Raw genomic sequence first — 27,099 nt, forward strand, 5'->3', positions numbered from 1 at the left:
GAAATCTGCAGGATCTGACTCCACTCAGTTTATTTAATTTGGTATAAAATTAGATTTAACAGCTAAAAAACCTCAGATGAAGTTATCTGGGATCAGCTGTATGAAATTTTATGGAGGGTAGGGGATTATCATGCATTTGGCCTATCCTTGACATGAAAGAGAGCCAAAGTCATCCCTTTGCCTGTCTCCTAAGCATCATGTAGACATCTTCTTGGAAAGCGTTTTTGCGGTCTGAGCAAATGAAGTTCTTCATAGTGCTGTTTTCTTGCGCAAGCCTGAGGTCTAGAGTTCGTGCTGATGCGGATGTCTCTGGGGCCCCCCGGAGCCCCGGGGAGCGCATCCTGTTTGAGCCCTGTCTGTCTGTCTGCCCTCTGCAACCAGACAAGACACAGAGAGCGCCAATGAATCATTATCTGGCTGCTCTTTTCTAGTTCCCTGCCTCGGAGTCAGCTCTTCAGTGAAAAGGTGACGAGTAAAAGATTAACATGAGGAATGTACTTCTCATGTTAATCTCAAGTCGTACCTTCACTGTGAGGAAGGGGTTTCACTTTAACTTCTATGTGTTGCCAAAAGAGATAACTGTAAATTGTAAGAACCCAAAGAAAGCACATGCAATGCTAGACATGACTCCCAATTTATTGTCTACAGGTGGGGTGGATGACAACGCTAAAACCGCATGAATAAACCAGTCATTATTTGTCTGTTTTCTTGTTATGCTCATTTCTAAAGCTTAAACAAGCAGCTCGTTTATAGTGTTCCTCGTTTTACCCTGGTAACTCCTCGCTCTCGGCTTTCCTGGCGTTCCCTAGACCAGACTTCGGACATCACTGGCTTTGCTAGACCAGCGCCTATTTGTGGCACACCGGCAGCTTATCCTGGTGGTGCATTTTGATGTTGGGGGTTGGGGGGGTCATAAGGTTTTTGACAGGATCCCCAGAGTGGTTTCACTTCGTGTTGGGAGTATTGTTATGTTCCGCAGCAGTTGCTGTAAACTGAAAATGTCAAACTTGTAGACTCACTGTCGCCAGCCGGGCTTGCGTCATTAACTGGACCAGTCACGGCACTCCCAATGAAGGATCGTGTCCATCCGCAATGAGAAAGACCTCTGTATGGCTCCCAACAATAGATGATGAAACAACTTCGATTTTAAGATTGGGGGGGGGGGGGACACCAAGCTTGATTTCACAACACTATTTAAATCGCGGTGAAGGACGGCGGATAGTCCCTCCTCCAGGCCATATTTTACTGTTGGGCTACACATTTTAGACTACAGGTGCACGGTGTGTGCGTGTGCGCGCGTGCACATGAAAGTAATAATAGCCGAAATAGCTATTTAATGGCAGATTTGACTAGGTCCCAGTTGGAATTGCTATATAACTTCACACGCTAATATGAAAGATAAACAATTATAGAATCTAAACTAATTTAAACATAGGCTCCCAGCACCTATAATCCAGGCTAAACACCACTGGCAAACAGATGCAGCCTGCTTTAAAGACAAAAGATAAATCATTAAATGGGCGCATGTCTCTTCCATCATCATTGTACTGGGATCCGCCTCCTTAATCCCTATTAATATTATACTATGATTATAATGTACCGGTATATGAGCAAAGAAATAACAAAGCATTAATAAAAGACAGGGTGGAGGAATAATACCAAAGGACGTACCACAGACATTTAACTTTATGAATGATACAGGTGTAACACAAACACATTGTAAAACGCTATAAGAACATTATGACGACTACAGCATTTGTTGTTTAGGGATTTCCGTCCATTCATGAGAATAGTGTGGAAAAGGGGAACAGGTGTGATAGTTTTTCTTCCCGGCCAACTGTGCCTGACTGGGAGACTGGGCATGGCTCAGGTGGGACCCACATACATACATACATGCGCGTTCGCGTACGCGCGTGCTGCTGCGGGGCCTGAATCTGAAATCCCTGAAATCCTGGGAAAGTTCCAGGAGGAGGAAGGCGGAGGGATCTTACATGCAGGCGCTGCGGTTCCAGCCAGGCTGACGCCGCCGAGGCTGTGTGGCGCTCGGCTGGGGCTGCTGGAGGAGTGGAGGCTCCGGGCTCTTCAAACCTGCGTCAATAACACAGCAGACTGCCAGGACAACACCGGAAGATAGTGCGACTATACCTTCACAATAAAAGCGGAAATTCAATCATTTGTAGTTTAGCTATGCGCGATGGCCCGCACGACCATTTGAGTCTGCCACAGGGAAAACACTGCAGTAGAAATGTAGTGATTGTGTAAATTTGCACGTAGACCCAATTGGTGCTCTGTAAAACTAGGTAAAAATATGATTATCAAATGTGCGATTTCCTGATGATATTCACTTAATAAGGAATAAGTATTGATTCCTAATATAACATTTATTTTATGTTTTTGTTGTCATTCACTAATATGTATTCCGGTGTGCAAAATCTTAAAGCTTTATTAAAAGTAGCATTGTGATTCCATTAAAACGTAAAATGTAATTTACACATAAACAGAATATTGAAGCAGAATTATATTTAAAACTGTTAAGGTTATTTTACTATTTTTACAAATATATATATACTGCAAACTTTATATGCAAGAAAAACAATATTAATTATTAGGCTACATAATTAATATAAAAAGTTTTAAATTATTCTCTAAACTCCATATTAATTGCAGCGTTTCACACAACCGGAATTTCTCGATTTTCTGATAACACACACAAACACAAACACACACACAATATATAGATTTTAAAAAAAAATCTTTATGAAGCTATATTTGGCCATCACCATCTAATGGGGTGTACACAGTAAATGTAGAATCATAGGCTAATATAACATCAGTTGAATTTATAGCCCACACACCTCTCTTATTTAGGCCTATTTATTTTTTGATGGTTTAGCCTATTTGGTAGGACACCAAACCAATTTTTTCTCCTTTTGTATTTATGAAATAATTTAGGACATGAGCACCTATACACCTTGCAGCACATAGCCTACAGTTTGTCAACAATGCTTTTATTTTGAAACATGCGACTGGATCTAGTTTTTATTGAGGCTGACTTGACACTTCAACGTCAATCCACACACGCTCACAGACACAATCCACACACACACACACACACACACACAAGCCTACATACAAACAGCACACACCTTCGTTACTGTAGTGTGCTGGCCTGATCTTCTACAGACAGGGAAGTCTCCACACGCACACAGCTGTCTGCGGTGCACTTGTTACCACAACAGAGGTGAGAAAATAAACAAATTCTGTATATTTCCAGGATTTTTTTTTAATGTCCTATGTTGTTGTGGATTTGTTGCCCAGTTAAATATTTAAGATAGTTGTTGTTAATTATTCGTAATCGTGTGCTCACTGGCGCTGTCGGACAACTTTTTGTGGATTAAATATTCTATTATTATCATACATTAACGTGATGGCTTTGGACAAATATAATGTTATAACTGAGTACAGATCAGTGATCAATAGATAGGTCTGCTATTTTGAGCACAAATGTAAGAATATATTTTAAAAAAATAGTAATTAGGGTTCTCTTTGATACATGTACTTAATTCAGTGGTTGAACTTAAGTTTATAGTGACATGTTGACTGATTTGCTTCTGATCACATATTGTACCGTCCGTCAAGGTGTGCGTTTAGACGTTAGGGCAGAACTTGGATTCTGTAGCGGGAAATTGACTTGTAGTAGTAGTAAAAGGAAGCTGGCGTGTTTACTTTTTTGGGAAGGGGTGTCCTGGTGATAAAGCATTAGGTAATTAGCCTATCTGAGCCTGCAGACTGAGTGACGCCAGGCTGCACAAGCAGCAGCGGCAGACTTGATGCCGCATTGAGCTTGTGCGCTTTTGCTGTCATTGTAAACCTCAGCTGTCTGTTTGTCTGCGGGAAACCAGTGTCGGTCACATTTCTATCAACAAGCTTAGGACATAATATATGCTGCTCACACTACTTATTACCTGTGTGTATTTTGAGATCCATCCATTGAAAAGTAGATTAAAGAAGAAACTAATGTGGTTAGTTCTGTTGTGTATTTTAGAATGATAGCGTGTCCAAGCCAAAAGCTGTGGTTACAAGAGCTTCCAATCCACCTTTATAGACTCTTTGCCTGCCAAGAGGGTTTTTTTATCTGCATTAGATGCGCATAAACAAACAGGCGTGCAGAACGAGCGGCTATAATCTAACATGCACTACAACAATAGGCTACTACACGTAGCGTAACGTTTCTACCATATGTGTCAAACATGATACTCTGTACCGCAGGGAGGTTCTGCTACAGGAGATTTAAAAAAGTAGATCACCACTATTGAGTCTCAGACATACTTTACTGTATGAATATTTGAGAAAAGTTTGAGAGGTGTATCAGTAAGATGGTGCTGCTGGAGTGATAAGTGACTAAAGGGTTGCGTGATTATGATCGGGACTCACCTAGGCTACTTAATTAAAGTGGAATTACTATATATTGCTATATCACCTATTTTTTACATGGACAGAAAGAGTCCAACACAAAAACAAGGAGAGCTCTCTCTCTCTCTCTCTCTCTCTCTGTCTGTCTGTCTGCCTGCCTCCCTCCCCCTCTCCCCTCCTGTCCTGTGATGTGTTCTGGCCAGACACTATGGCTCCTGGGCGTCAGTGGCATGATCATACAAAATAGAGGCCAGAAAGGACATTCCTCATTGTTGGTGAATCTAGAAATGAGCTTGGCCATCTTGCCCTGCTCTTTCTGAGACCGTTTTTGGTACTGTTTCATTTTCTCCATAGAGAATAATAACCTTGTTGTTCAGCTTGTAGGAGATCAGTTTGGTGCAGGCATGGTCTCTGTAACAGTGTCCTGCTGATACAGCCTCATTATCATGGAAATCCACCTCTAATGCCCAGATTGTTAAATATGAGTAGTTTTTGGTTATGTGGTGTTCAGTCTTTGATTTCACTCCAGACCATCTTATCATCTTAGTGACTCTGGCTAAATTCCCCTTACAATTAAATCCCAAGGTCTCTTTTCTGCCCAACCTCTGAACTCTTTCTCCAACCATGCATCTGTTTCTGCTAAATTAGCAGTTAATACTATCTCTCACTTCTCTTGCCAGATGATTGAAACTTGACCTGGATTTCTGACTGTGTGAGGAATAACCTTCCCTGCAGGAAGCTTTGAATCCAGAGCTGCCCGATCCTGTGCCTACACAGAGAGGAGATTTAGAGTTTGCGCTGCACTGGCGTGAGTTCAACTCTTCCACCAGCGCTGCTCGGAAGTAACAGCGGAATACAAAAACCAGCCTCTGTTTACACGGACTCATCGACTTACCTCTGTCCTGGCTTCTCATTATTTGCCTCCTCGCTCCTGTCCTCAAGGGAACTTTAATCCCTTCTACAGCACCCATCAGCTCATCTCGCCACCCATTTATCCGTCTCATAATGAACTCCTCTACCTCCATTACGTCCCTATTCTCCTTCACCAGCCCGGCGGTGAAGCGCCTGCTCGGCTGGAAACAAGGGGATGAGGAGGAGAAGTGGGCGGAAAAGGCTGTGGACTCTCTTGTGAAGAAACTAAAGAAGACGAAAGGGGCGATGGAGGAGCTGGAGAGAGCCCTCAGCTGCCCCGGGCAGCCCAGTGAGTATCACAGTGCCAAACATTCAGTAGTAGTCTAGGCCAGTGGTTCCCAGTCTGGAGGTCTGAACCCATGCAGGGGGTCACAAGATAAACCTGAGGGGCCTTAAGATGATTTACAGGATAGGAAAGAAGACAAAACATCCTTTTGCTACACAAAATAATGCTATTTCTCTGACTAATGTCTTTAATGTCTAATGTTTTGTTTGTTTCTTGTGAAAAACATAATACTTTTACCTCTCTGGGGTAAGAGAGAGAAACTCTTTGGTGAACTCACAACTAATTGACATATTGTGCAACAAAAGGGTGCAAGTAATGCTTTATTTTAGCGGTCATAAGGTTAAAAAGGTTGGGAACCACTGATCTAGTCAGTAAAGAGAATGTTTCAGTCCTGTTGAGGTTTGATTGCAACAGATGCCATTTGTCTGTTATTGCACAAGATCCAGAAACGTGCACTACCACTATTTTGAGCTGTTCTGGGAAAATTGTTAATAAAAGCTTGAAATGTGAAATTATACTAGTCTGATTATCATTTATGTTTCAGACATGATAAGAAAAATCTTATCTAGAGTGGCTTACACTGCCCATTTATTGTTTATATTCAACACCATCAGGTTAAGTGAAGATAGACATTTGGCACAAGTAGATCATCCCAGTAATAAGCTGAGCATAGATGCAGTAGTAAATACTGTTGGACTCAGAAGCTTCAGATGAGCTTCTTGCAGTTGCAGACTTCCATTTTAAAAGTGCACGAGAGGTTGTAACTGTATTAGAAATACTTTTCATACTGCTAATTTCTGTCTAATCACCATGGTAACATCCTTCAGGCAAGTGCGTGACGATTCCTCGGTCGCTGGACGGGAGGTTGCAGGTGTCCCACAGGAAGGGTCTGCCCCATGTCATCTACTGCAGGGTGTGGCGCTGGCCTGACCTGCAGTCCCACCACGAGCTGAAAGCCCTGGAGTGCTGCGAGTTTCCCTTCGGCTCCAAGCAGAAGGACATCTGTGTCAACCCCTACCACTACCGGCGCGTGGAGACTCCAGGTACACATAGAGAACATTTTCTTAATCTTCTGTTAAAAAAAAAAATAAAGAAGGTCATTGCTGAATTTTATTATCATTACAGTAAAGCTTTTGTGGGTTCCAGGATATCTGATCTAATAAAGTGTTCCCAAGCCAAAAGGATTTGCAGTAATATGATCTTTTATAACAGCATCTGGCTTGCTCTGGGTCTCTCTTTGTCTCTGTTCTCTCCCTCTCTACCTTTTTTCGTTCCTTTCTCTCGTCTCCTCTCAGTGCTGCCGCCAGTTCTGGTCCCACGCCACAGCGAGTTCAACCCTCAACACAGTTTACTGGCAAAGTTCAGGAATGCCTCCCTGCACAGTGAGCCTCTGATGCCCCAGAATGCCACCTTCCCAGACTCCTTCCCTCCGCTGCCCTGCTCCTCCTTCTCCTCCTCCTCCCCTTCTTCCTCCCTCGCCCAGTCTCCCACCTCACAGAGTTACCCCAACTCCCCCAACAGCTCTGCAGAGCCCGGTAGTCCATATCACATCACAGGTAGGAATCAAAACAAGCAAGCTGATACTTTTAAGTGTGAAATAGTTTCACCATTGTTGTAGCAGATTCTGACATCAGAGTCATAAACCCAAGTCTCTCATGAGTGTACGTCAATTACTTTCCCCATTTATCCTCTTCCTGTGATTTGTGACATGCTTTTCCAGCTGAGACACCCCCACCTCCGTACAGCATGATGGAGACAAGCCCTCAAGACGATGTGAAGTCCAGCAACTCCACAGAAAGCATCAAACTCACATTTTCCGCTCCGCACATAGGTAAGGTCACACAACCGGACATATACAGAAAGTAGAAATGCATAAAATATAAGTAGTATTTATGCATAGTAAGTAACAAGAAATATATACCATGAGATGATGTACTGAAGCATCTATTCCTTAATGGCTCTGGTTGTATTAGCCACTATAGGTAATGTTGCAAATCAGTGAGCAGGACTGCTTTCTGACAGAACTATATTTACAGGATTTTTTGCATCAATGTGATAAAGTATCTAAAATTAAATATACCATAGGACAGAGTCTTTTATCCATAATATCCACTTGTTTAGATTTACGGCCCGTATGTTACGAGGAACCAGAGTACTGGTGTTCCGTAGCTTACTACGAGCTCAACAACCGGGTGGGGGAGACTTTCCACGCGTCGTCCCGCAGCGTCTTGGTCGACGGCTTCACAGACCCATCCAACAACAAGAACCGCTTCTGCCTCGGCCTGCTATCCAACGTCAACCGCAACTCCACCATCGAACACACACGCAGGCACATAGGCAAAGGTAGGCTGGACGACTCAGTTCATATCAGGACACATTCTTTTGAATCATTTCTTAGTGGGTTTCTTATGAACTGTACCCGACATACATTAGGTGGAAGCAAAAACTGAGGGGAGGGTTGTTTGCAAAACACACAAAATTGTTTTTAAGAGATTCCCAGTGTGTGCGTGTGTCTTTGTAAGCAATCACATCACTTCAGGCTTTACACTCAGCGTGTCTCCTTGTGCTGAATCCTTCAGGCCAAATATTGTTTTTTCTCACGGTAAACGAGTTTGGAAAGCCAGCCTTTGTTGGACAGACATCAAGCGGCTCTGGGTTACAGTAATCTTCACAGACACTACTGACAGAGAGACATTCCTCATTTACAAGCATAGATGCCCTCGTGGTTTTCCTCTGGCATATTATTGTTTACAATGAAGTGATTGAATATGTATATCTTTGATTATATGTTTGCTATGTTTTCTTAGATGAAAGAGTTGTTTTTATGCTCTTTTGACATGCTGTGACATTTTAAGCATTTGCACCACAGTAAAAGGACAAGGGTTGCGTTTTTTTTGTGTGCAAAATTCTATACATTCAAGTTTACTTGGTCCTGACTTTATCATTTAAGACTATAGGGTTTTCTCCTCCATTCTTCTCAGGTTTACACCTGTACTATGTAGGCGGCGAGGTGTACGCAGAGTGTCTGAGTGACAGCAGTATCTTCGTCCAGAGCCGCAACTGTAACTTCCAGCATGGCTTCCACGCCACCACCGTGTGTAAGATCCCCAGCGGCTGCAGCCTCAAGATCTTTAACAACCAGCTGTTTGCCCAGCTCCTCGCACAGTCTGTTAACCACGGCTTTGAGGTCGTCTATGAGCTCACGAAGATGTGTACCATCCGCATGAGCTTTGTTAAGGTACTAAGCTTTTTTGTAAAATTAAATATTTGGGGATATGTGACATGTAGCAGCAGAAATGCAGTTGATGATCATCTTTTTGCCCACATTTCTGCTTGATACCTATATGGCTTAATAAGAAGGGCTGGATATCCACTTCAAGTTTCTCACCATAACCTAACATGCTGTTATATTGACTTTAATGTGCTGCTGAGCATGTCAGATCCTACTATAGACAAGGTGGGATTACACTTGTTCACTTAGCACCTATTCATTTTAATAGTTCACTGAACTGCCAACATGCGCAGCTGAGATTTATGACTGTGTCCTCTCTTCAGGGCTGGGGTGCTGAATACCACCGTCAAGATGTGACTAGCACCCCCTGCTGGATCGAGGTACATCTGCATGGGCCCCTGCAGTGGCTGGACAAGGTCCTCACACAGATGGGCTCCCCGCACAACCCTATTTCTTCAGTGTCATAACATGAACACACACACACACTTTTTTGTGTGTGCTGTTGGTCCTTCACATAGGTAGTCATAGATCTGAATGTTCTGCTATGTCCAGGTATTCTGTCCTATGGTCCCTCTCTTGACATCTCAAATAAAATTACAAAAATATGTTACCCTCAGCTTTGTCACATCCTCATCCTGAATTTCATTTAGCTAATTTACAGCTCATGTAGTTAAATGTTCCTTAATTTCAGTATATGATAAAGCCTTTATCCTCTCTGTTTTCATCGGGACATTAACTGCATTCCAAGATAAGAAAAATTCAGATATATTTGTAGGTACTCAAGGACTTGTGTTTATTATGTGTTATAAATGTTATTATGGTAGTATGTACTGTATTTACATGTGTTGACTAATGTTTGACTGTATGTACTGGTTGCTTTTAACTTGTTACATTAAAGTTGTTTTTTCTTTAAGAATCTAAATTTTTATAAGATTTGAATTTATACAGCTATGTTTCCTCATCTTAAAGAACAAAGCATCACATTGCAATACAAACACACAGAAGTTTCTCAATGATAGCGTCGTCATTTTACTCTCATATTCACAGCTCAGGGTATACACTTCAACTGAAAAACACAGAAACAACATACAGTACATGACTTCTCCCTGCCACTCTTCAACACAAAGCCAGCAGAGCCAGAGTGACCAATATTCATCCCACCAAACTTAATTTGTGTTCCTTTTTGTATACAGTTAGAGGTTACTGTTTGCAACAGTTTCAGATAAACAAGGATATAAAATCTTGTGTTAAAAACAAGTCCTGAAAGCCCCACTTGACAGAGTAGAGGCTACAGAGATGCATAACACAACTGATTGTCACATGTAACATCACTTCATGTTCAAGAGGAAACATTAAAACACACAGAAGATCAATAATTCATTAACAGAAAACAGCCTCAAAAGTATCACATAAGTAAACACACAAAGAAACTGTAATGTTTAACGGCAATTATGATCCAATGCCTTCATTATTATTGCCACATGAAGAAAGATAACAGAAATAATGTAATTTGGCAGAGTAACTAAAAAGTAACTGAAAAGAAATGTTGGCTTGTATTTAGGAAATTATATTTTCTAGGCAGCACCAGCCATGGTTTGATTACATGTTCAGTCTTCCACTTCAGAAATTCACGCCTTTTGAGGGATTTATGTGTGTTAATCTAGTTTAGTCCACCATGCCTTTAAAACATCCCATGATTACCATGTTATTCTTTCTTCTGCATGGCTGTCTGGCTTGGGAAATTCATGTTTACAGTGTATGGTTACTATTCATTTATGCATGAGGTGCCAGTGTTTCTTCAGTGTTCTCTATTCATCACAAATGCACTGACCGGCCGGCGTCAGCAGCCCTGGAACTGCTGCTGTGATTGGCTGCGGCCCTGTGTGGCCAGGAGCTGCTGCTGCTGCTGCAGGAAGCTGATCACCTCTGGACTCCTGAGCAGTGACTGAAGGACACACACAGACATTAATTTTCAGAGCAAAATACAACAACAAATATTTCTGTAGATCCGATGCCTATATGTCTTTTTCTGAATAAATGAGGGGAGAAAAGCAACAAATGCAGATGCTTTCATACAAGATGGGGGCATTTTCCTGTCATGGCTCCACTTCTTCCCTTAACGGGAGGGGTTTGACGAGTATGAAAATGACACTAAACATATGGCAAGCAACACTAACTGTCCTGGAGGGTCATGGTGGCCCTTACAAAGATGCTTTATGTTGTTTTTTCCTGTAATTTGTCACCCATCTATAGTTGCATCATGGCAAAATCAGTCCATCTGACCAGCTACAACTCACCAGTCTTTTCTGGTTGAGGACCTGCTCTATCAGGGAGGGTCTGGCTGGCCGGTCCCCCATAGCACCCAGACGCTGTTTGTTCACAGACACAGGCCGCTCCTCTGAGTTTTCCTGATTAGCACAAAAAAAGACAAAAACAAGCAATTAACTGGGGGAGTTTTGTTTGTGTTGTGGTTCAGTAAAGTCTGGAAAAACAGGGTCAATAAGTTCATCCCTGGTAATGTAAACTGCACTGTAAACTGAGGTTGCTCTCAAATTCCTTTCTCCTCCAGTCATCTACATCAGTGATTCCCAACCAGGGGTACTTCTGCAGTTACTAAGTGGTATGTGGAAAAATTGTGACTCTCAGCTAATTTGAAAAAGATAGAAATTATGATTTGATAACATATATCCAGATATTTGTGTTTAGGAGAAAAATCAACACACAAGTAAGATTACACATTTGTGTGATGCTGATCTTTATAGTTACTGTCACAATAACTTACCAACTATGGAAGTCTGCATGCCTCAGTTTTCCACCAACCTGAATCAGTTTTAAGTTGAGTAAGACTGCAGAAAGACTAGTTAGAAAAAAGACAACAAAAAGGCAAGAGTAAAGATACTATAAATGCTTGAAACAACGACTTTCTGTCACTCCAAACGGCAGTAGTACAAATGCAAACTTGGCCGAAAACTACTAAAAAAATACCATTGAACAATACCATAAAGCCATCCCATATATCAACGGGGTATGATAAACGAGTACGTATGCCCATCTGATAGGGCTGTGGCGGTACGTCGGGCAAAAAAGGTTGGGAACCACTGATCTGCATGTAGACATGGGTTGTAATAAAAGTCTACTTAACGGTTTGTATGGAATGTCTCTAAGTATGAAAGTATCTATGAAGCTTAATCTTACATCGAGTTTTCCACTAGACATGGCCTGATCACTCTTCTTCTTCTTGTACTTGTCTTTGTACATCTTGTTGCGGTGTTTTTTGCACATCCACGGTTTCCTCTGCTTGGCCACCTGCGTTGTGGTCTCCGTGCACCCCTCATAGGTGCACTGTTTGGGTGCGGTGTCGCCCTCCGAGGTCTCCTCGTCGTTGAGCTCCTCCGGGCTGGCGGCGCTGTCTCTGGGATCTGAAGTGTCCAGAACGTCGCTCTCCTCGTCCGGATCGTCCATATCGTAGGAGGAGACGTTGTTGTCTGGTTCGTGTGGCGTTATCACATTTCTGCTGTCGACTACTCCGCTCTTACTCACGTAGTACCTTTGTCCGTCTTTAGTGAGTAGGAGAGTCGACTCTTTGTCCTTATTTGCTGATGCTGAATTGTCATCTTCGCTCATGATTGCGGTGAACAAATATAGTGTAGCAGCAGGCTAGCTAGCTAACTACCATCCCTTTGCAGTCAGCTCACGTTAGCTAATACAGCTATTAATTGACATTTGCCCACCATGTGTCCTATAATATAGGCGTAACTGCTTTATTAAAGCGGTATGTCATAAATACATCATGGTTTGGGAAATAAATCTTTTGATTTCTAGCCCGCTACCGTGATACTTCCACAGGTTTAGCCTGTCACTGCTCTCGCTGAATTTCGATAACAAGGATTTTCTTCTTCGCTGCCTTGGTTCCATGTGTTACAATGACCCCTAGTGGTAAAATAACACATGCATGCTCCTTACAATATGCTCTTTTTGATGGTAATAAAATATTTTACAATCTGACAGGAGAAATTATGCATGCATCATTATATTGATGAGTTTCAGTTAGTCCTATTATAACCCAAATAATCAATACCAAACCAACAGCGACACATCTGCTGTTGGTTATTCAGGCAGTGGTCACATGCAGGGCGACCATGTTCTTTAGGCTCATCACACTGCCAGCAGCCACCACTGAAAAGAGTTCACTAAAATGACTGAATGCATTTTCAAGTGCAACATTTGGGAAAGCTGAAAGTTTAGAAAGGTGGATAGCTTTTCTGGAGGCAGAGATACTTTACAGTTACCAAAGTGTCACAGAAAGTGTTGGCAGATGTACAATGTCTCCACTTGGTATAGTGTTCCTGCAGGTAAGAATAGAAATACACTGTCAAAGTCTGGGAATATGGCTAGCAAGATCATAGGGAAAGCACAGAGACAGCTGTCTGAGAGCCAGTATTTGCTCTGTAACACATTGAAGAGTTCCTTATATTCTTTTTTCATTAAATTTGCAAGCCCTCCTCTGGAAGGGAATATAGGACATAGGGGGACAAAGACATTTTTATTATCTGTTTTTAATGACACGTGCGACTTCACAGTAAGAGCTTTTTAATGCAACCGTGGTGAAGCCAAAATAAATTTCCATGGAGAAATGGGCCTTAGAAAGTTCCCTCCACTCTATCATACCACCCGAGCACCTGCCCTGTCAAGTACATCAAATTTTGGATCCCACGTCTCTGGCCACAACTGTTGTGGGATTCACATCTCAAGTACCACTCAAGTCAAGTGCCACCCCAGCAGATAACAATAGCAAAAAGAAGCCTTAGTGGGATGATGTGCATTTATTTGACAGGACACATTTACAGTTAAATAAATCTGTATGAAGCAAACTCAGATTTTGGGATCCCTAGTGGTCTGTGCCCACATGAGTTGTGCATGTCTGGCCAGTAATCCAGTCATGCAGCAAGAGGACTGCAAAGCCACTGAACTCTACAGACTGAGGTTTAAAAATCTTACACTAACTAAACACATTAAATCACATTAAAGCTCTACAAAAGACACAGACAATTTGTTTTTTGAAACATGTTTTAACTATTACTATTATTATTGATAGACCATTGTTGAACAGAGGTACAGGTATTGGTATTGCAAAAGATTGTAATACTGTGGTGAAGCTGTGAGAGCACTTTGGTAAACCACATGTGCCCATGTGCTGGAGAGAGTGGATTTCAACAGCACAACAAATTCATACTGATCTGGTCAATATGGCGGCACATTACTGTATATGTGTGATGATGAGAATAAATACAGAAACTTACAGACAACAGTGACGACTACAGGGAGATCATCTGTAAAAAAAAAAAAAAAAAAACTGAAATCGCTCTGCATTTCTCTCACTCCTCTGGCTTCTCCTCTCTTTTATCTCACATCAGTTAGTGGAAATCCCTTTACCAGTTGCTTTTGCAAAGGAAGTGACATCATTCCCAGTGTCTGACAAGAAGCAAAGAGGGTGGTCTCTTCTTCTACTCTAGATTTTTCTTTGTAGATTCATCCAGGTGGCACAACGTCAGGTCAAAGTGGTCTTCTTCAACTCAGCTGAATTGTTTCATTTCGACCTGATGATCTCCTCTAGATAATTTTTTTCTTTGCTGACTGACTGATACACATATATGACTGACTGTTATTTTGTTTGATTTTTACAGTTCTCATAGACTTACTACTAGTAAAGAAATATACTGTATTGTGAACTATCAAAATAAAGGAAATTATGTTATTTACATAACATATAAACAATACTTCATCACGAAACTGTTTTTTATAAGAATAGGCTACTGTATGTCTGTCATGCTTCCATCTGAATAAATGAAGCCATGAATGAGGTTGTACAGAGCTGAAATAAATCCTCTTACATCCATTGCTGCTTACTGCTTTCCAAGAGTGCTGCTGGTTCTCCGGCATCCATAATGTCTTTCTCTCAGACCTGTTTGACTGCACTTAGACTGCAGTACTTTGTGCAAATAGACAACCCTCATAAGCTGTTAATTCTATACGTTTACTACCTAAAACATTTCTCCAAACCCATACAAGTGGTACACCTTGCCTGCAACAGTTTTACCTTTCTTTACTTCTGGAATATGTGGATGAAATATGCCTTTAGTGTTGGAAAAAAAATGTAAACAAGGCTTCCTATGTGTACATGAGCATCACAAAATAACCAGATTGAGATGATATCAATACATAATGATTGTGAAAATGTGTGCATTGAGGAAAAAAATGGTTCAAATGTTGAGTTTTGCTACACAAGCACCCGAATGCTGCTGAATTTTGTGTATCAAGATGTCATGAACGAAGCAGTTAACAGAATTACAAGGAGGAATCAAATGCACCATTATTGTCTTAATAGCAGTGTAAAATGTAAACTGTAATACTGCAATCCGACATTACAGGAAGGCAACGCCAGTACTGTGTGGAGCACAGAATTATAGCACAAGTGCTGTCTTTGATTTTCATTTATCTTTTTCAATGAACACTGTTTTCAACACATTTGTAAGAAGAACTCCTTTCTCTACATACTGTAGCTTTCCCACGTTACAATGTTCATCAAGTCTACGGTAGCGTACTTCAAAATTTCTGAGCTCTACTTCTACACACTTTTTCTATTCTTTTCGATCCATCAAGCTCTGAGGACAAATCAACAAAATGATATCCTTTAAGAAAAAGGGAAATACATATAAAAAATGCAGTGAATAAAGAATGAATAAATAAGGTTCAATAAAACATGAACATTGGTCCATATTCTCATATTGCCTTGTAGAGCTGCTCCACCATAAGGAAGTTTCCATGTTGAGCCCGGATCATCACTGTAGGGTAAACAATACTGTCGCCCTTTCTCGCTCCTTGAGCTCTGCAACATGTGCTCAGATGAGAGAACGTTAAAAAGAAATAAATGACCTCATTCTGCCTTTTCCCTCTTCCACATGATCTTTGTTTCTTGTTGCCTCTTTAGTCTTTCTCCCAACCTCTCTACCCTCTTTTTTGTCTCTATGATCTTTGATCGATCTCTCCTCCAGGTTTGGAAAGATGGATTCAGGAAAGCTAAAAGTTTTCTCTGATTTTTTTGTTTTTCCCTCCACAGTTTTTCCCCTGTTCACCCCCAGCCTTAGATGAGAGGCTGTGGGGAAGCTGACGTCTCCTCTTCCTCCTCCTCCATATAGAGGGAGGAGCTGGATGAGGATTTTCCCTCCTCGCTACCTCCTCCTCCTCCCCTCCGCATCCTCTCTAGAAGGGCGAGTTGGGGGAGCAGTCGATACTGGCTGAGCTGAAGGAGATGTCATCAGAGTCAGATGAGAGGCTGGGGTTCGGGGAAGGGTCAGGGCAAGTGTCAGGGGTCAGAGAGTGAGGGGCCACGGGCAAGCCAGGGAGGCAACTGGGAGGCTCTGCCCGTAGTGTTGTTGTTGTTGATGTTTTTACTGTTGTCACCGTCGGCATCATCTGCAAAGGCAGTGGCTTCACATCCGGGTGGCATCCTCGTCTGAGAACCTGCCCCTCCTTATCAAGAGGGGTGGCCTGAATGAGGGAGGAACAGGAGAACATTAGGATTAGATCCCCTGATGCAGGGTGCACAGTGAATAATCCAGTATGGAGGACCAGGAGAGCCTTGAACATGTTCATCTAGTTAATAATTGATATTTAATTGGACAGTCAGAAGAGGGATTAACAAAAGGAAAAACAGTAAATGAATGAAGAAATTAAACTAAATATAACTATCAATGAAAAGATCAATTAAAATATATTTATCAGCACCTAAATAAGAAGTGGAATAAATCAATTCAACATCTTAGTTATTAAATTATTTTTAATTAGCATTTTTATTTCTAATTCTATTCTGTTGTTTCTGCATTAACTTTTCCTTTTCCTTACTTTGCTTTAATTTTAATAGCACGCATCGGGGCGTTTTTTGATTGTTTGTTTGTTTTAAAGTGAGACTAACTTTTGAAAAGAGGAAATAACTTTTTTTTTTGTCTTACATATGAAAAGTCCATGAGCAATAAAACACACCCTTGCTCAATTCAATACACTTAGGGGATTTTCTCCCACAGTGTTACTTGGTCTTGGTCTTACCTTATAGTGGCTAATGTTAGCAGACTTTAGGTAGATATTGCTATGAATCTGACATTACTGAGATTAAGTTCACTTGATTTATTTCCTGCCTCTGGTCCCATTCTACTTGGAGCCTAACTCAAGACAATCTTGGGAAATTAAGGTAAATCCAGTGCGCCGTCATGGTGTAATTGCTACTAGTTGCCACAGTGGCCACTGTCCAGCAAAAGTTACATAGTCTCACTTAAAGTCAAAATTTGGGTTCTTACTGCTTTTTACCGACACTAAACATCAGGATTGGCTCATGATGCCTTAAAACCTGCTCAAAAATGTAGGCTACAAAAAAGTGAGTGATTGTGGCACTCTATAACCAGTTAACGGCTATGGAGAGCTGGCATATAAACCGAATTTTGCCAAAACAAGGCCCCTGGAGCCCTGGTATAATCAATAGCATCTGTAATCGAAAACTAAATGGAAAATTAATATCAAATAGGCATATCAAAATGGAAATGAAAAAGAAAATCCATTGTAGTCCACTGTAATTTCCATTTTGAGTTACAAATGTATTTTAGTATTAATAAATCTATCTTTAATTATATGAATTGCTTAATTTTGTTATTTATGATCTCTTTTTAATACTGGATCAGATCATTAAATGGTTGTGTCTATTAATACATTCCTTTGTTATTAATTTATTCAAGTCTGTTATTAATTCCTCTTGCCAATGTCCAATTACTGTAAATATCAACCAGTGAATTTATAACTATAAACCTTTATAACCATGAACCTCTAGGCCCTTCATAAATCAATGGTGGATAAATTCACACAACAGGAGTTGGGCAATGGGAGCTGAATAGCAAGCCCTGGTGTTAGTAGGAGGCAGCCAGGTAGGGAGCATGAAATCAACAAAAAATCACTGCAATTGACTGCGACAAACAAGGGAGCAGGGTTATTTGTTTGGAAGGCAGCATTCACAAAGAAATTGTGCAAACAAAAAGTGACTGTTACTCAGTGAAATCTTCAGCAACATCAGTTACTTACTTTGCTATCAAAGAAATCTGTTTTGTAGTACATGTTCAACAGAGACATTTAGGAGAAACATTCATAAGGGTAATTTTAACTTGCACTTCCTTATTCACACATTCAGAAATCCAGGAGACACTGATATACAGTGACACAACATAGAGGACAAGGCCTTGGCAAAAGACAGACAACATTGATGCATGTACGGTATGAAATATGTGTTTACAGCGAGTGAGGGATGAAAGGGAAGAAGCAAAAAGCCAAGCACAAAGACCACAAAGCAGAGACAACATGAAGCTGTCAAAGTAGCACAGCAGCAGTCAGTCAGCAGGGCTGCACGCAGGGAGACATCAATTTCAGCGACACTATTTTGGTTTGTTTTGATTTCTCGCTGGTTTGTGACCATCTACCCAGTTGTGTCTCTATGGTAACCTGGCGTACCTTATCCAGTACATGGCCGGGTGCTGGTAGAAATCCAACGACCCAGATCTCTGCATAGAAAAGCTGTCATCCAACTGAACACAAAGAGAAACCAGCACAATCAATCTAAACACCAGTTCATTTCAAAACAGAAACACCAAAAGACATAAACTTCACTCAGAAAGTCGTATCTCTCTGAAGGTTGCAGAAAACTGCAGACCTCTGCATAAACCAATTCAACCTTGCGTGATAGCTACAACTTTAACAATCTGTCAGACGAGTTGGTTTATGGGTATTGTAGTTTCTAGTGGTAGTGACTTACAGAAATGACTGACACTCCTGCAGTGGTGTCGTTGACCTTCGGACTGGTGTTGAAGTGCTTCTTTATCTTCCCTGCTACTGACAACTGATGATCATTCTCACATAGACCCTCATCCTGTATCGAGCAAGGGAGGAGAGGAAAAGGGGTTAATGTTTATGGGAAAATATTGCAACTCAACAGATGTGATGGGCCCAATGAGCTCAGTTAACGTTGCACTTACAGTGACCCAAGGGTGCTCTAGCACCTGGAGGGCAGTGTATCTCTGATCCACCTCCACCTCCAGCATGGATCGAATCAGCTCCTTCAGTAGCAAACAAACATTGGTGAGTTTTTGCTCCCTCTATATAAAGTGGCTTTCCTCCAACACGTGGATCTGTTCACAATAAACACAAACAGACAAAGTCCATACAGACAGATATTCACCTTGGCTGTCTCCGACACGTTGTCCCAGTACGGTAGAGGAAATTCTAGCTGTCCCATTAGTATCTGATCAAAAAGCACTTCTTGATCATCACTGCTCCTGCAAACAAAACATTTCCAAATGAACGTGTCTATATAAATAAAACACTGCTTTGATTAACATTGTTCACAGGAGTAAAGATATATAGTGGAATTTCACTTGGTGGAGTAGCTCTTGCTGTTAGCTTACCCTCGGAAGGGTGGGAAACCACACAGCAGGATGTAGGTGATGACTCCAGCTGCCCAGATGTCCACCTTAAGGCCATACCTGCACAAAGACAAAGAAATATGATGACTTCAAGGCAAATAAAGAAAAAGTTACTATAAACATGCAGAGCAGCATCATTCCTTTTAAGACAACATTTCTTAGCAAGAATACAAAAGATTTAACAGCATTAAGACAATGCTCATACATTGGCCATGGCCTGTGTCTGATTCCTCTGTAACCTTAACTCTGTTACTGATGCTCTTACCCTGTTTCTGCAATGATTTCAGGTGCTACATATGTCGGGGTCCCGCAGACAGTGTAGAGGGGTCCGTCCACCACAGTCGCCAAACCAAAGTCTCCCAGCTTCAGGCTTTTGCTGCCATCTGCATGCTCATACACCTAAGCACATAGAAAATGCACATACAACGCAATGCTGTTAAAAGTAGGATCTTAAATGGCTGCAATGAGATGAGTATGATCCGGACTGTGAGGCGTAACAGCTCCTCTGTCTGCAGCTGCATTAACAGTGCTTGTGAGTCTTGCTGGTGTGTGAGAGTGTTGAATGCTAACTTTCCTAGAGATAATGTGTTTGTAATTCATCTAAATGTGTAGAATTTGTATGTGATTATAGCATGTTTCAGTTTTTTTTGGTAGAAAAATGTAACAATCCCAGGGATGACTGATGCAGTCTCAGTCCTTCATTCTCAGTGTCCGCGGGTCAAATCCATGGGGGGGTTAGGGGGTAGCGCTGTGCATTGCTATCTGCTTGAGCATCTTTTTTGATAGAACCACTGGGGGGCATGAAAGTCTGAAAATGTTCAAATCCTACACATAGTGGCTTTAAACAAGTACACACTTCCAGTTACTTGCAATCAGCAATGCACTGCTGAAAAAGTAGTTCAATGTACTGTAAATGTTTGTGTATGTGTAATAGGGGGTGGACAAAATGATAGTGGCACCTTATAATATAAACAAACTATGACCTTAAAGCTGTTATAATCCATATTTTATGTTAACAGTTGGTCAAATTACTACATGTATGTGAGAGTTGCTCTTAGAGATGCACCCACAGAGAATTATCACCCAACTCTGCTGTTCCCCTCAGCTCTACGGAGTCTTGTTTTGGTTTTATGGCCCACAACTTTACTCTCACCACTCTCATAGTGTTTTCAGCAAAAAGCTCTAATACTGTAAACCAACTTTACGCTACCTGCCCATCACCAAACGACAGTTAGCGACTAGCTGGTGAACACAGTGGATCATTTAGCAGCTAAAGAGCCAGACATTTCCCTCAGGAGTTGGTGGAGACCAAAAACAGAGTTCAATTTATTTTCAATTTTATTTATATAGCGCCAATTCATAACAGAAGTCATCTCATTGCACTTTTCCTATAGATCAGGTCTAGACTGTACTCTTTATAATATTATTTACAGAGACCCAACAAATCCCACCATGAGCAAGCATTTGGCGACAGTGGCAAGAAAAAACTTCCTTTAAGAGGCAGAAACCTTGGACAGACCAGACTCAGACTCGCCGCTGCCGTCTTAGAGCTAAAAAGAGAGTGATTGTATTGGACTTACATTTGCCAGGTGGACACAAACATGACTCCAAATAAATGCTAGTGTTGCTCCGTGTCTGCTGAATGAGTAAATAGACTGATGTGTAAATAAGAGTGTTTGCTAGCATATCCTTGTTGCTTGTTGTAGTGCCCTCAAGTGGCCAAAAAAACAATTAATGCAGGTTTAAAAATTCACTATAATGAATAAATTCCGTCTAACCAAAATTGTGAACATTGCATATTTTACGGAGGTAATACTTACTGTAAGGCTTTCATACCGTGTCAGGTGTTTATTTATTCTATTCTATTTATTTATCTATTTATTTTGTCCACCTGCTACATGTGTTTGATGTGATCTCCATATCAGGCCTTTAAGGATAAAGAAAGCGGACACCATTGTGAAGCTAATTGACAAAGAGCCAACACCCAGAAGGGTAGAATTTCTCTTTTGGCAGCCCGCTCAACCTCAGCACTTCTTATTTAATTGAAACAGTTGGAGAGCAAAGAAGGGCAGACAGAGTAGAGGAAACACAGGCAAGGAAGATATGACACTATCTTAGGGCAGTAGGGGTGAATGTGGCAACAGAGGCCACTGAACTAGCTTTGAAGTGGAACATTTCTAGAGTCTGTCTGGTCCGACCATCACTTGTAATGAGTGATTTGGGATGGTAGAAAGGGAGGGGATGAAGGAGGGGATGAAGAACAGTAGTTGAGGGAAGAGGAGGAGAAGACAACGAGGAGGTCGACAGTAGGGAGGGAAGGCAGAAACGAGAGAGGCTGGAGAAGGAGTGTGCGGGAGGTGTGAGGGCAGCAGAGATGACTCATCTCTCTCCTCTATGAGTCCAGAGTGAGGGATATTACTTCACTGTTCATTCAGAAAGGAGGGAGGACGAGACTATACTGCAGCAAGTTAGATGAGCATGTATACAGAATAGACACATGCTGACCCCACTCTGTGTGAACTCACCAGCAGGTTTTCTGGTTTGATGTCTCTGTGCACAATGTTGAGGCTGTGGAGGTATTTGATGGCGTTGGCCAGATTGTAGAGCATGCCGCTGGCGTCTCTCTCTGTGTATCTGTTGGCAGAGGTGATGGCATCGAACAGATCTCCCCCCTGTTGGGCAAATCATGATGGACAGGTGGGTTGTCAATATTAGGAACAATGTAACAGGAGTTTGTTTGGTGTTTTTACACACAGAACCTGACAGATTCCACTTCCCAGTTTTCACAGTTGCTCATCTTTTCTGCTGAAAAGAGTTTTTGACTAGAAAGTCGATTTGGTAGCTAGGGTTTTCGTGTGCTCCACAGCTGGAGGGGTAAACTGTTTCCTCATTCCTCACCTTGGTTGAAACATCTCATCCCCCTGTCTTTAATATTTCCCTTTCATTTAAATTTTTTCCTTTAATTCGCTTTTCTCTCAGGCTTTTTCTGTTTGTCTCAGTTTCTCACATTTTTCATTCTGTATGAATCTCACCCTCCTTAACCCCCACCCGCTCTCTCTCTCTCTTTCTCATCCTCTCTGTGTCTCTCTCCCTGAGTGGACTAAGTAGAACAGAGGCTTAAAATAGGGCTGAATCTCTCTCTCCCTCTCTCTCTCTCTCCAAGCACAGACTCAGACACACTGTCAGCATCCGACCTGCACAGCGACAGTTATTTAAACATGAGAGCTGACGAATGCCACAGCTCAGCCTCAGTGCATTTGCATTTCTCTCCCTCCACTATATAGCCAAAAGGATGTGGACACTCAGACATTACACTTGTACTGTATGAGACTGTTGAACATCTCGTTCCAAAAGTGTGGACATTGATATGTTGCTATGACATCCTCCATTATTCTTTGGATGCTTTCCACAGGATTTTGGAACCTGGCTGCAGCGAATTTTCTCCCATTTAGCTACAAAAGCATTAGTGAGGTCAGTCATTGATGAAGCAAGGGTCACAGTTGGCATCTCAAAGGTGTTGGATGGGGTTGAGGTCTCTGTACAAGCCAGTTAAGTTCTTCCACACCATCTTTGTAAAACCATGTATTTATGGGTGTTTGTCACATTATAATAGGAAAGGGTCTTGCCAAAACTGTTGCCAGTTTCGCCTTAATTGAAACTAAAGGACTTAGCATAAAACAGCACCAGGCAAAAGGACACCAAAACTACTGTATGTGTATACCATACTTTTGGCTATATTTTGTACCATCTCTCTCCCTCTCTCACCCTTTGCCTCCCCTTTCAATGCATCCATCTATCACTCTCCCTCTCTCGGTCCCTGTCGTTCTTGAAGTTACTCTTTCCACCTCATTCATCCACAGCCTCCTCTCGATCCTCCTACTCTGGACACGCTCACACGTACACACATTTCCTCCACAGATTGCCTCTCATCTATATTCTGTAGTACTCTACACCACAACACCAACAGATGGATCACATTCCTGGCTCCTGAATTATGCACAAACATTTCTTGACTCAGAGAGCGAGAGAGAATAAAGAATGTGAACACACGAGCGCTCAAGGCCACAGACCGATTCTCTCAATCCCACACTGTGTGACTGGTTGGAATTCATTATTAGCTTCACCGGTTGAATGTTGCTGCTCGGTCTCTGTCACTGTTTCTGCCTCCCTGCTCCTCTCTGTCGCTCTCAAATTGGAGATAATGATCACCGGCATATATAGAGACCACATCCATCCATTATCTTAATTTGGCCAAATATCCCAGCCTGTCCATAACAAGAGCAGATGACGCACCAACACATCAAAATAAACATGTAATTACAGTATACAAACATGGCCACACACCTTGACCAGCTCCATGACTAGATAAAGTTCATTGTAAGTGTCCACCTCCTCTATGAGCAGGACGATGTTTGGATGTTTGACCCTGCGGAGGATGGCCACCTCGTTCTGGATCATGTGTTCCTGGAATAAGAATTGAAATGGATTTATAGCCTTTTATTAAAATAATAAAGAGTAACGTGTGCTGTGTTGCACCTTTAGCCACACCCAACAGTGATGTCACAGTGTACTGACACACCCTGGAGTACACTTCTACATCACTGCAGCAAGATGAGAAGTTAAACCACTGGAGGTCAGCGAAAACAAGGTTTTCAGATGATGTTAATTTGCTCTTTACGTGACTCCAGATTAAGAGACATGTAATCCTAAAAATGTTGTTGAAGGGATTTGTTATTGCATCTCCTATTATACTAATCCTGCATAATAAATGGGTGCACCGATGAACTGCAAACTGTATATGTTTCCATCTGCAATCAAGATAGTAGTTTCTGTTTATGGGTTGAGGTCATTTTCGTATGTATTAGGCCAATAAAACAGAATTTAATTATTGAAAACATGTATTGCACAGAGCTTAAAAGAAGGTAGAAGGTAGTCAGTATTTCTACTTGAGTAGGCTAGCCTTGAACAATACTCTTTTGCCTTTGGAGTCATAGTTTGTTGTTTACCTTGCCTCTGCATTTGCCCTTGTTGATGATCTTCAGAGCGTACTCCCGTCCTGTGGAGTGCTCCACACATTCCCGGACGACTGCAAAGTTCCCATCGCCTAACATGCGTCCCACCTTGTAGCGGTCTGATATGTAGGACGGCACAGCTGGAACCTCATCGACTAGAACTTCAGCTGCAGGGAGGAAGCACGAGGTTTAGAGCAGCTGAGAGATTCGAGAATGTAAACCAGTTTACACTTCAGTATGCACGTGTCTTCACTTCGGTTCACTGTTTTGTAAACGTTTTCAGGCCGATAAGGATTCATTGTATACACACAGGTAGGTACAGAGAAGAGCCTTGTTAAAGCATTTACTGCAGCAACTGTAATGGCTAATAAAAATTAAAGTTCCGTGACTCAACTTGAACAATAAAAGAAATTAATAATGTTCTTGGTATTTTTTTTTAGTTCAGATGAGTGGCTGTTTTCCTTCATGAAGTTTGCCAACCTTTACAAAATTTACCAGCACATCATTGTTTGTAGTGTTACAGAGTTTTATGGAGTCAGAGAGGTGAAGAACAACACCAGAGGAGGGGAAAGGTGTGAGAGAATGAGGTGATGAGAACAGGATGTACAAATCAGAAGAACGCAGAGACTGGAGAGATGGGGAAGAGAGAGAGATGCATCAAAGGTCATGAACATGATTCAGACATGCATGATATTTGCAAGTATCACTTGCCCACTGATGGACAGATGGGACATTCTTATAACAATAATTTTCCTCACCTTCAGTAACAAGTCCATCCCCATCTTCCACTGAGCTGGAAACTTTAGTGGAAGACAGAGAGGTAGAAGAACCCTGGGACCCCTGCAGAGAGGGAGAGGTGTAGACAGAGCAGGATGGCAAGAGAAAAAGGGGGAGACAATTATTTCAATCGGTATTATTACCAAAATAGTTTGGAATCCACTCTACACTCAACAAAACACGACAGTCCCCTTCTTCTGCAATCCCAGCTGACACATATCCGTATGTCCAAAAATAGACAAAAGGACATTGTGCAACTCGTCTCATCCTCAGAACATCCTTAAGTCTGTCTTTGTGTTTGCATGTCTGTCTGTTGTATTGTGCTGCCCTGTGTTATGTGTACACTGTGCTCACAAAAATAGCCAGAACAGATTTACTTAAGCTACTGAGCTGAATATAAACCAGTTACTTATTCGGCACCTGTGTGTGTCCACGGTGGACAGACGACTGCAACCCAATAGGCTCTCCTCTCGCCTCTCCATCCACAGAACGTTAGGTAATTCCAATCTAATTGCACCTTCCTTTCACTCCTCACTACCACCCTTAATAAAACATAAAAACACAGATTTTGGTGACACTAATAAAGGCGGATGAATACTGCCTTTCATCTGGTCGGTAAGTAGGAGGTCATTAAGGGGAAAGAGAGTAGCTGAGATGTAGCGTCTGCATCTATCTAAAGACAAAAACTCATTACGCCCTCCACCTCCTAACCTTCTGTCTGGTTGTCATGGAAGCAACGAGGGTGGGGAGCGAGGATCTAGTCGGGACTGTAAATGAGAATCTACCCCTCTGGTATTTCTGTCTTTTCTCCGCTCATGTCCATTTTTCCGTTCTCTTCTCCTCCAAAATCTGTTGTTGGCTTCCAATTTTTTTACTACATTTGGACAATTCAATTATGCTTCCTTTGTGCTAGCAGGCACCAGTCAGGACGGTCGGTCTCTTCATTTGTAAGATGAACATTTTTCAAGTGTTTTCAACATCTATCTTTTCTCACTTTCTTTAGTCTTCTATCTCCTCCCCCTCTGCTCAAATCCTCTCTCATGCCTCACAATCAGTCCTGAGGACACAGCAGTGAAAAATCTTTGTGGTTTGTGGGTTTCCAGTGCTCAAATAAATTCCTCAGGTGCAGCTGGCACGTGCAGCCCGGCCAGTAATGGAAGTGGACGCCATCACAATTTCTCTAAAATATAAGCGGAGCCCCCTGGCAGATGTGAATAATTAACAAGTGCAGTTTGAGCTGTAAATGGTCTGCGCTATGTTTATGAAATGTTGAACCCAAAGAGAGCGGTGCATCAGCAGTTTGTTGGCGACCACCTCTGACTAATGTTGTCTGGCTGATAATACATTTTTCTTTCATCTCTCATTTCACTGCAGGTGTAGTATTTTTGTATGCTCTCTCGTGATGAATTCATACCACATTCACACATTAATATGTCCTGACTCATTAGAGGAGATGAGATCAAGAAAGTGTTGCTGAATTAACGGATGCTGGCCATTGTTATTTCATGGAATTTGAAGCCAACAACAGCAAGCATTAGCAACAGGGTCACGTGTAAAAGGAGGTCAAATTTGGCATCAAAGAATTTGAACAATACATTATTATGGCATGGTAAAAGATCACAAAAACAAAACTTCTTAAAACCTTTGTGTTAAATTAAATCTGATACCATGCTTCTGATTTTACAAAGTGGGTTTTCAACAACAGTGCAGATCTAGTCAATGTAAAAATGCTTGGTGGGAACTGATCTTGGCCATGTGAAGAAAAATATGTGAGCAATAATCCAGCATGCATGTACAAAAAGGGGAGCAGACCATATTCCACAAAATAAAAGTATTTTTCATTTGCTTTTAATTCTTTCACCCCAGCCTCATGTGAACCTCTTATTTCTATGGTGTCCAGTCAGACTGTGATACAGCCTGGAGAGCTCGCTGTCCTGGCAGAGAGGGGAAAAG

General features: G+C 41.7%; 3 protein-coding genes across 10 annotated transcripts in view; 1 reads left to right on the top strand and 2 right to left on the bottom strand.

Moving 5' to 3' along the window:
* The first annotated feature begins 3,087 nt into the window (after positions 1-3,087).
* On the top strand, positions 3,088-9,765 carry smad9 (SMAD family member 9). The gene is made up of 8 exons (XM_044222229.1): positions 3,088-3,241; positions 5,094-5,614; positions 6,439-6,654; positions 6,907-7,167; positions 7,332-7,442; positions 7,733-7,954; positions 8,593-8,849; positions 9,167-9,765. Exons 2-8 carry the CDS (start codon positions 5,419-5,421, stop codon positions 9,308-9,310), a joined length of 1,407 nt encoding a protein of 468 aa, XP_044078164.1. The 5' UTR covers positions 3,088-3,241; positions 5,094-5,418; the 3' UTR covers positions 9,311-9,765.
* An 83-nt stretch (positions 9,766-9,848) lies between these two features.
* On the bottom strand, positions 9,849-12,733 carry LOC122888169 (regulatory factor X-associated protein). Its single transcript, XM_044222230.1, has 3 exons — positions 12,039-12,733; positions 11,141-11,251; positions 9,849-10,788 (listed from the first exon to the last, which is right to left on the bottom strand). The coding sequence occupies exons 1-3, from the start codon at positions 12,465-12,467 to the stop codon at positions 10,684-10,686; spliced, it is 645 nt and encodes a 214-aa protein (XP_044078165.1). The 5' UTR covers positions 12,468-12,733; the 3' UTR covers positions 9,849-10,683.
* Positions 12,734-13,651: 918 nt separating this feature from the next.
* The window catches only part of dclk1a (doublecortin-like kinase 1a), a 51,656-nt gene continuing 38,208 nt past the window's right edge, over positions 13,652-27,099 (bottom strand). For 6 of the 8 annotated variants that reach the window (XM_044222224.1, XM_044222223.1, XM_044222221.1 and 3 more), the window contains 10 exons: positions 25,128-25,209; positions 24,364-24,536; positions 23,702-23,821; positions 21,883-22,029; positions 19,623-19,756; positions 19,340-19,417; positions 19,114-19,210; positions 18,911-18,991; positions 18,691-18,804; positions 13,652-16,391 (listed from right to left, as the gene is read on the bottom strand). In XM_044222224.1, the coding sequence (XP_044078159.1) occupies positions 16,104-16,391; positions 18,691-18,804; positions 18,911-18,991; positions 19,114-19,210; positions 19,340-19,417; positions 19,623-19,756; positions 21,883-22,029; positions 23,702-23,821; positions 24,364-24,536; positions 25,128-25,209 (1,314 nt within the window). In that variant the 3' untranslated portion in view covers positions 13,652-16,103. Of the gene's footprint in view, positions 16,392-18,389; positions 18,464-18,690; positions 18,805-18,910; positions 18,992-19,113; positions 19,211-19,339; positions 19,418-19,622; positions 19,757-21,882; positions 22,030-23,701; positions 23,822-24,363; positions 24,537-25,127; positions 25,210-27,099 lie in introns of all 8 variants that reach the window. The other 2 variants (XM_044222226.1, XM_044222227.1) reach the window with 1 other exon arrangement.

Source organism: Siniperca chuatsi, linkage group LG14 (assembly GCF_020085105.1).
Source record: "Siniperca chuatsi isolate FFG_IHB_CAS linkage group LG14, ASM2008510v1, whole genome shotgun sequence".
NCBI classification, from domain to species: domain Eukaryota; kingdom Metazoa; phylum Chordata; class Actinopteri; order Centrarchiformes; family Sinipercidae; genus Siniperca; species Siniperca chuatsi.